Source organism: Setaria viridis, chromosome 9 (genome assembly GCF_005286985.2).
Source record: "Setaria viridis chromosome 9, Setaria_viridis_v4.0, whole genome shotgun sequence".
Classification (NCBI taxonomy): Eukaryota; Viridiplantae; Streptophyta; class Magnoliopsida; order Poales; family Poaceae; genus Setaria; species Setaria viridis.
The window spans coordinates 3,117,847-3,127,828 of record NC_048271.2 but is presented as its reverse complement, the minus strand read 5'-3'; the positions used below and the strand labels follow the sequence as shown (position 1 = coordinate 3,127,828).

At 43.2% G+C, this 9,982-nt stretch overlaps 1 protein-coding gene across 1 annotated transcript; it reads right to left on the bottom strand.

The window, feature by feature from the left end:
* Positions 1 to 589: 589 nt before the first annotated feature.
* LOC117839397 (small ribosomal subunit protein uS19) lies at positions 590 to 2,900 on the bottom strand. The gene is made up of 4 exons (XM_034719720.2): positions 2,748 to 2,900; positions 2,524 to 2,678; positions 2,393 to 2,450; positions 590 to 990 (listed from the first exon to the last, which is right to left on the bottom strand). Exons 1-4 carry the CDS (start codon positions 2,748 to 2,750, stop codon positions 742 to 744), a joined length of 465 nt encoding a protein of 154 aa, XP_034575611.1. The 5' UTR covers positions 2,751 to 2,900; the 3' UTR covers positions 590 to 741.
* Between the last annotated feature and the right edge of the window lie 7,082 nt (positions 2,901 to 9,982).

The window sequence follows — 9,982 nt, the reverse complement described above, 5'->3', positions numbered from 1 at the left end:
TGAATTGAACACAGCTCGTGGGGGGGAACAGAGTTACAGAATGGAAGAGGTCACGGGTATGGACCTTTTCTGCTAAACAAGACCCGCACAACATTAGAACTGGGGGAGGATTCCATTGATATCCATTCTCTTTTCAACTTAATGGACTAATTTTTCAGTTCGTCTAGTTCAAATTAAGTTGAACTAGCGTGGATACATGAACCTAGAGTACCAATACTAACACTCTAAAGGCACAGATTACGAGCATATCCAGATGAAATACGAGCAAAATCAACCTATGACCCATTTCAGAAACAGAAGTCTGCTTGCCATTTAGAAACAAAAGTCCACTTGCCATTTAGCAACAGATGGACAGCAAAAACAATGGTTCAGAACTTAAATTAGACATGAACATTTAGTCATACAGCCAATAGTCAAAGGCAAGCATTCCAATCCAAATATACAGCACACAAAATCAGCTCGCATTCCAACACAGCCCCAGTAAGATCATCAGCCCATGACCAAATGAACAGCACAGCAACAGGAATTATAGTGCAAGGATGGATTGATAACAAGGTACAGCGAGTAAATTTCATGCAACGAGGGGAAATGGTGGTCGAAATGATACGTCAAAATAACATAACAGTTAATAAGGGTTTAGAACAAGAATGCTCAGTACATAGCAGGTATAAGGAGTAACTTGACAGCTCAAACTACATAGAGAACCAAACTCTGGAAGAGAACAAAACCCCACATCCAGCCTCACTTGAGGGGAATGAACCTTGAGGAGTGGGTGGCACCGATACCGGGCCTGCCGTGCTTGACTGGCTTGTACGATATGGAGAACTCTGCGAGGTAGTGGCCAATCATCTCAGGCTTGATCTCAACCTGGTTGAAGGTCTTGCCATTGTAGACACCGATGATGCTACCAATCATCTCAGGCACAATGATCATGTTGCGGAGGTGGGTCCTCACTGGCTCTGGCTTCTCACCGGCAGGAGCATCCTTTTTCTGTTTACATAAATTTCATGAACAAACAAATGATCAGTATGCTAGATATTAGAATAAATATTGAGATGTAGAGTACACAAAGTAACTAAAAGAGAAGCATAAAAAAGTTGATTGTCTGGCAGAGTGAAATCAGTATGAAAATGAAAACATTGACAAAAATGGTAAAATGATTCACTGAAATAATAGACACATCAAACAACCGACCAATATCAATAGCAAACCGATCCTTGCTAGACCTGATAGCAAGCTCAATGCAACTGATCATACTGGGAAATGCCATGTTAGTTTTGGCATTTTGATACCAAAATCCTTATTACCCATCCAACAAAAAAATTAACTGACTATTATTTTATTAACACAACAGGAACTCCAGTTCTCCAAAATGCATAACATACTTTATATTGAAGTATTTAACTAAAAATGACAGAACAGGTGAGGACAAACCTACAAATATACATTTGGACAACAAAGTTCAAAAGAGGCAACAAAAAACAGTAGTGATTGAGTACAATGTTACATGCGATTAAATCTAATCCTGTGAGACATAAAATGAACAAACAAGCACAAGAAGCGCTGTGGCTTTTACTCAAGACAAAGAAACCTACAAACTCTGTAAACAGAAACACCTAGTAAGACACATAAGCCACACCTCTTAAAAAATGATAACCCCCAAACTTGTTACAAAAACAAACTAGGATTATAGAAACAAATTTCCATTTCCAGTGAAAACACATCGCTTCTAATATACTGTCAGCATCACTCCAACAAAACTATCAGCCAGGCCACAATAAGTGTATTATCTTTCTAAAAGAAAAATAAATAATCAAGAACCTGAAGCATGTAAACATTTCGTTCCAGAAAGACAAAGGTGGAGGGAGGAAATTAACAAGCATGCTTCAGGTTGATGGGAACTTCAACGCACAAATCAAATGCATTAGACATCACTAAGTTCTGATGGCAGGCTTTCAAAAATAATCTGATGGCAGAGGTGGACATGCTAGAATGAAAAATTCAGTGGAACACCAAGTGACAACAATTACTGGAGAGAATCATCCTATACCTATCCTATCTATTGATAACATTAACTTGAAATACCAAAACCAAGCAAAACTACGTAAGTACTAAATCAACATTACACAGCTCTACACTAAACCAACAGAAGGCAATATAAATATCTAATGAATAGAGACCACTATGCTTTCACTATACATTCCATCAACAATCGTTGTGCTAACTACAACCACAAGCTACTAGAGCAGAAATAATAGCGCCTAGCAGCAGTAACACACACCGCAATTAACACTCCAACTGAGTGCTAACTACAAGCACAAACAGATCTACACAAGCCCAGCAACACAATTCAGAATTAAACTCAGAGCAAATAAGTAAATCAGACACCCACCGCCTTGCGCAGCTTCTTGATGAGCGCCATCGGCTTCCTCTTCAGACCCCTCTGGAACCTGCACCAACCGAACACATCAGATCGAACCAAGCCCAAAACCGCAAGAGACACCACTGTAAGAAGGTAGTTACCTCCGGCGTGCGCGCGCGGGGAAGAGCTGGACGAGGTCGTCAGTGGACATGTCGAGGAGCGCGTCGAGGTCCACGCCGCGGTAGCTGTACTTGCGGAACGTCCTCTTCTTCGGCTGACCCGCGGCCGCCACCTCCGTATCCACTTCCACATCCGCCTGCCACAAAGCTCACCATGAGGAAGGTGAAAAAGAATTGGGTAGGATTTCGGGGGAGACCCTGCTCACCATGGTCGAAGGGGAGAGCGGGAGCTCGAGACGAGGCGCCGGAGATGTGAGCGGAGGCGCTGCTTGGAGGAGGAGCAGGCGGCGGCGGCGGGTAGGGTTTGGGGAGAGCGTTCGTGAGGGGATTATATAGTGGCTAGGAACGCCACGTGGCGCGCGCGTGGTTGTTTGGGCGGTACGGTTGCTGGGCTTGAAACCTGGGCCTAAATGAGCTGGACATTTCGAGGAGGCCTTTTTAGTGAGCCGGTTTGCGCTATGCGGGGCTAAATGAGCTGGACCAGCCCGTGTAGGCATTTCGAGGTTGCTACGTTTGATTTTTCTCTTGAATCTACTGCTCACGTAGCTTTTGACCAGCTAGCCAGTGGGGCCTGGTTAATTGCGTTGTTCCCTTTAAAATTCTACATGCAAGGTTAATTGCGCCCAATTACGTGTGCTCTTTGGGCCAGTGTCAATATACAGTTTCATTGTACTATACTTGAACTAGTTATGCTTATTAAGTGTCATGGGATGAAACTTATCATTCTCTCTCCTCATAAAAGTCTTACTAAGTCAGTAAAATTGCTGATATGGTATGAAATTTAATGCACATGAAACTCCCACTGAGACTGACTTTAGATATCTCATTGCACATAAAAAACGTCATATGCAAGCGCATGGATATCACTTAATACTTATCTTTACCGAGTGTGGCACAGGATTTAATAGTAAATGAGTGTATTATGAGAGGAATATTTTATAATGGATTTGATAAACTAATTTAATGTTTAGATAGATTTGTTTTTTAATAAAATAAAGTTAGTTGATTTTAAAGAGATTTGACCTAAGATAAATCTAAAAAACCCTACATTTCGAAATGAGGAGCAGTGGGGTACAAAAGCTTCTCCTCTGAAACTGAAAAGACATACAATTATAAGAGTTCTTTGTACTCTTTGGCCAGCTTATCTACCAAGATAGCAAACATGTACATATTTCTTGGACAGCTACATCGAGTTCACCAAGATCAATAGAAAATGCTGTTTACAATCTATCGTACAAGGAGAGGATTTCGGTTTAGGCCTGAATTCACCCAACTAAAATTTAGCTAGCCTCCTTTTTAGCTAGCTAGTTAAATTTTAGCTAGGCACGTTTGGATCCACTAGCTAAATTGTTGAGGAGATATTTAGGTAGTGTTTGGTTCCTCGTATGAACCGATACATGTATGAACTGGTGCAGGATCTGAGCACGTCCTAGTGTTTGGTTCGTTGAATCGCACCGTTTCGTCCAGGATGAGATGGTTCAGATTCTTGGAATATACCAAGAAGAGGTCGTACCGAGTTGTGCGCCAAAATCAACCGAACGACTCGGTACAGGATGGAACCATCCCTACCTATATCAATCCATCCAGGATCAACCCATCCAGCTGAACCATCCCATAAAGGGTCATCTTCCATGCGAGCAACCAAACACCACCTTATCTATCCTACCCCTCCCTTCCATCTCTCATCAATCTTCTCTCCCTTAGCGGTTTCCGATGAAGGTGGAGGGACAATTCATTCCTTTACTAGTTTAGCTGGTACAACTAGCTAAACGATTTTAGCTGCAGCTAAAGTTTAACTGGGTTCTATTTGGATCCATAGCAACAGCTAAAATTTAGCTGTGGATCCAAACAAACTCTTAGTTAACGGAATAAAGTAAAGACAACAATTTTTGGAAAGGATTAGATAAGCCATTGTTCAACTCTATTCTTGATGGCCCTTTCAAAAAAAAACTCTATTCTTGATGTCACTGTTATAGCGTCCCTTGCGGGCAGATTATAGCGTCCTTGTGTTGTTCGCTGATTGGCCGCTGAATTAGACTACTATAGTAGAAGCGAGCTGACAGAATTCGTGGTGATTTTGTCAGCAGAAGATAAAAAAAAATACGATACCGATACGGGGCGGTTGAAAGTCTTAGGGCGCGCCAGTTGGTATCGTGTGATGTGATCTCATGGTCTATAAGTGATGTCATATGCAACTTCCAACGACGTGGAAGAGAGAATGAATTCCGGAGCATGTGGTACTAGAACGAATGGCGTGCTACGCCGCGCCCGCAGAGCAATGAAGGGATGAAAACGGATCGGATACGAACGGATATATACGGTTAGGAATATAGATAGTTATTTTTTTCCTCGGATCGAATACGGATATGAATAGTGTCAAGATGTAATATTCATCCTATTCGCATATTAAATATCCAATTTTGAGTATCCGGATTCGGATACGGTACGGATATTAAATGTTCGGATTCGGATACGAACTATCCATTTCAGTGCCTAAACCTCTTCGGTCGGACAAATGGATGGATAATATCCGTACCACTTTCCACCGCACTGAGATGTTGGGACATGACATTACTGGCGTTACAATGGGATAATACAGTGACGGTGGATCCATGGCCCATGACCGTGAGATAATACAGCCCATGGCCCAACTAAGATAAGGTCCATGGCATGCTGGGACATGACAGAGGGTAGTGAGCCGGTGCCTAGCAGCGGCAGCCGTGTTGTGATTTTCCCAAATCTCTGGCGACCTTGTGGAGAACATAGCAGCGTGGAAGCACGGCGAGAGAGGGTGCCACCTGGACTCTCGTCGAGACCATGGCACGTCCATTGGTTGGGGGAGAGGAGGGAGGGGATTAACGTTGACGGCAAGAGTTGTCGCGTCCCTCGTTGTCGACGAATCCACTGCCTCAGCCTAAGCCCGCGGGCTGCCGCCTCTGTTTGGTCTGCCTTCTTGGAGGTCTGGCCAGGCAGCCGGGTAGGAAAGCCGGCTTGCGAAGGCTGCCTGATGGAAGGGGAGGAGGAAGTGGAGCAGGCGAGGTGCGATCAATTTGTTTGCGAGGTAAGGATGGCGCGCTGGGTTACGTGTGGAGGATGAGTCCGGCTAAAACCTGCCACGTGCCTGCTTGTCGACACTCACCTCCATCGGTAATTTTTTTTTCCTTGCGCGATAGTCACCCGCGGCACCATATGGCTGGCCAAACAGCCCGATGCTCCCGTAGAGCTCGAAATCTTCTGGCGATATAACTACCTATACGAACAAACCTATATTATTAGTTGGGTAGGAAATCAAGCTCTTATCAACAACCTTCTCCATTGCAACCAGAGTATATATGTTGCGGGATGTGGAATCATTATTATTCTAGTTCCTTTTTTTTTCGTCTTGAGGAGCGATATTGCAGATGATGCCAAGGTGTACATGAACATGCTGGGAGGATTCGCCGGCGAGCAAAGAAGTCTTGTCTCGAACCGAATCGGTGACGGTGAGCGCATCGGTTCAAAATTGAAGGCCATCGGCCAAACACGAGGCTCGGAGTGTTTGAGCACTCTCACCGGGCAAAGTGGTGCTCTTGCCGGAGGAATGTGCCGGGAGTCACACAAGTTCACAATTGATAGATCCTCTGAACATCCTCTAACCTCCATGTGCTGGCCAAGTGTTATGCAGAATACTTCGGATAGGGCATGCATCTGGTGGCCATTGGGAGCTTATCTTATCCATCCCCTCGGTCACAGAAAATGCAAACACGCAAAAGCGTCGCGTGTTTGAGCTTGTATTTTAAGTTATTTTTATGTAATATCAGTCCTTATATAAAACTTGCATGCTTCCTCCTTAAATGACATAGCAGTGCTCCTGCTACTTTAAAAAAAAGCATCGTGTGTCAATTTTATAGGACCAATGCAAGGAAGGCCAAGTTTTTTTTTTCCCAGCGCCATTTTGGCCTAGCGCAGCAGCCTTTCAAGCGTAAGTTGTTGTTACAAACTAGCAAGGTGCACCGCGCAAATAGCGCAGGTAGCTAGTTCTTTTTAATACTAACATTTTTCTCTTGCTTTACTTGAAGTGAATTTATTCAAATAATCTTATTTTGATTTTGGATCCTCATTGTTTTGTCTACGTCGTTTAGACCAAGGTTTCAACTTCTTTTATCATCATATGTTATGGTGCAAAATATATATTCATGATAAAAGAGATATTATAAAAAAAATGTTTAGGAAATATGGATGAGTTAGTAGTTTTTGTGTGTAGTTCAGTTTTTGGAGGAACTGGCGAATACACCCAGCCCTTTCAATTGTTAGGTCCAACTGGGCTCATAGTGTTTATTTATTTTTTGCGAATAGCAATGTAGATGTAGTCAAGTAGATGCCCACGTACACACATATATTTACTTATGCCTTTGATCTTGTATTGGTGAATGAATTCATTTTCAAGTTGATCAAGCTACCCTTCTAGCACCAACAATGTTGCGTCTTCAATTTTTGTGTAGGTGGTGTGTTGTTGAGAGGTTGACCTTGTTGAATTCTATGATTCTATCTACACTTCCATTTCACCAAACTTATCATCTTATATGTGACTTCATCCGCACTTGCAGACAGTTACCACGAGCCATTGCCCTTATAGCAAATGAAGAAGATACCCACGAAGATTCTTCATGCCCAACCTCTCCATACCAACTTATTTCATATTATAATACGATCTTTTACCAAACTGTCCATTAAAATTTTGTGATAATTAACCACCAGTGCCATAACTCACCCTTGAATTGGTACTTTTCTTTTCCCTCTCCATTTGGCTTCCTCCTCCCCCTCTCCTTTCCCTAACCCGGCAAGATTCGGTCGGATTCTAGTTGTAATAGTACTACATTATTTTAGGAAAGATTATTGTAATATATTTCTTAGTGATACTTTAATATAATTTTAAATATGTAGTCAAATAATTTTTTTATTGATTCTCTCCAATATAGTTATTTTAGCCCATTAACCTAGACCCAAAGATTTATCCATCATTTTCTCTCTCTTTTTCTCCTCAGATTCTTCTTCCTTCTTCGGCCCTAAGCGGCCCTGCAGCTTTAGTACTGTACATCTTCTTGGAGTTCCCATGGAGAGTCTAGAAGGTCTGGTTTGCGTTTTCAATCTTGTCTACTTTTCCTCGTCTCCGATAACACTTTCAACATCATCATCATCTTCTCTGATAGGGTATTTGGTGCAATTTAAAAGGGCCCATCTTGTTGCCGAGGTTTAATCTGTGGTCACTTTGTTAGCAGCATCATGCCTCGCACCAAGCTGGAGCATGGTCCATCCACCTTTTGTGGCATTCTATAGATGTGAATGGAATTATCTTGCATGCCTTCAAGATAGGATGGTAAATGCACCATTTTATATTTGCACAAAGTTTCCGTATAATCATTGTGTGTATTGTCAATCTATTTTTATTTTCCTTTGGATCTGTAAATGTTGGAAGCAAGAATCTCACATGGATGTCTTGGTAAAGACAATCAATAATAATCTACCAAAACAGTTACTCCCTCCATCTATGTTTATAAGGCATGGTATGACTTGGCACGACCTTCCAAATAACACTTTAACCATTAATTTATTTTATACTATATTTTATGGTTATAGTTAAATTATTAGTCAAAAATTGCAAACTTTGAATCTTGATATGCGTGTGCGTCTTATAAATAAAAATGGAGGGAGTAATAATAATTGTAAACGGGAGAATAATTTAATTATTGGAACGATTGTCTTATTTATGAAGAGGGGAATCTGTTGTAAAACACAGTACTGTAGCAAAAATTGATATCGAATCATTGCCAAATCTACAGTGCTTGCCACGGTCAATTGCTATTTCAAAGCAAAATCCAAACAAAAGGATGGCAAGCAGCTTAAGGCACATTCTAATGTTCCTTGTCTTGAAATCTCTTTTAGACTCTGCTCGCATTGCTTTGCCTTCATATAATCCTGCTCATTACAGCCGCATACACAAATGCTGACCACGGCTGCCATGACCGGCCACCCAGGCAAGCTGCACAATGCTCCTGATCAAGCCGCCAATCGAGCCACAATATAGTTGAACGGGCTGCTGGTCAGAGTAACACTTTACCATGTCAAGCAACTTTTAGTGTCTTCATCTCGCTTGATCCACTTTTTGAACTTTTAGTTCCAAATCTTGCGCGATCGTCCATCGAAACACAATGCGCCATTTTGATATTGTTGTTTATTTGTAATGGCATGCATACATTAGCACTTCACAGTTAATTCATCTTGGTCATTGTGGAGTCACGCGGAGATAGACTTTCAAGTCACTCGACACCCTCGATGAAATTTTGCACCAGCACAATGCCTAGGGTGACGGCTTGCTCACCACCTTACCCATGCCAGGGAAGCCCTTAGTCATCCGCTTGGTCACCATCGCCAGCACGGGCACGGATAACAATGTTGTCAAGTTTAGGCGGGAGTCTATAGTTCGTTTTTGGATGAACTCAACGAACTCCTCGCGGACCAGGAGTCCGTCTACTCGTGTACGTTGCAGAAGTCGAGCCTGTGAGGCTATGATGATAAACAATGGGGAATTCGAGAGAAAAATTTTGTGCTTCCACTGCAAACCACGGATTTATTGGAACAGGAAGCACTCTTGTGTGCTATTATTTCTAGCACTTATCATCTTTAATCATCCTTTTCTAATAAAACTTCTAGCAATTGGGCGCAAGAGATATGGGTGAGATGAAAAAAAAAATCAAATATATAACTGTGTTTCTATACTGACTCTCTAGTTAAAATCTTGTCCATTAGGCACTTGCAAAACCAACGCCACCCGGAGCCAGACTTTGGCCAGCTTTGGGCGCGCCCAATCCCGAAATTTGTTCCCTATGCCTGTTGTTTCTCGTTTTCTCGTTTCCCGTGCGTTTTTCCTCGCCCTAAGCGTCGTTTTTCGATGAGAGCATCCCCTCGCATCCATCTGTTGTTGTGCAGCGGCCGGAAGTCCACCGATTACCGGACTTCACAACGTCTACACAATCAGGAGCTAGGGCGGCAGAGAATTTGGATGCACGGTGTGCTTGATCAAGGCCTGAAGGCGGTGATCGAGTAGAAAATGCGAGATGACCTGCCATCAAGAGGAAAAAATGCGTCCTAAAAGCCGGGCCGGTCTGCTCCGATGCCGCTTGCGGCGCGAACCAGCGCTCGTATCCGTCGTCGATGGGGAATGATCGGCTCCTGGCCTGGCACGAGGGCACAAAGAGGAGGAGTAGGCCAAGCAACAGAGGCGGCCATGCGTTCAGTGAAACTAGCAGCCCAGCTCGCAGCGGCCGGTGGCGATGGGTACAGAGCGAGCGGATCACGATCGTTCGTCGGCGCGCGTTGGGTGCATCCTCCTGGTAGTGCGGTAACACCGGCTGTGACCGCCGCGAGCACCACACGGCACATGCCGGCCGTGCCGTTCAATCGC

Coding starts and splice junctions, on each gene's coding strand:
- LOC117839397 (XM_034719720.2), bottom strand. Junction 2,451..2,523: donor CCCGCGCGCGCACGCCGGAG/GTAACTACCTTC, acceptor CGGTTGGTGCAG/GTTCCAGAGGGGTCTGAAGA. Junction 991..2,392: donor TCAAGAAGCTGCGCAAGGCG/GTGGGTGTCTGA, acceptor TTATGTAAACAG/AAAAAGGATGCTCCTGCCGG.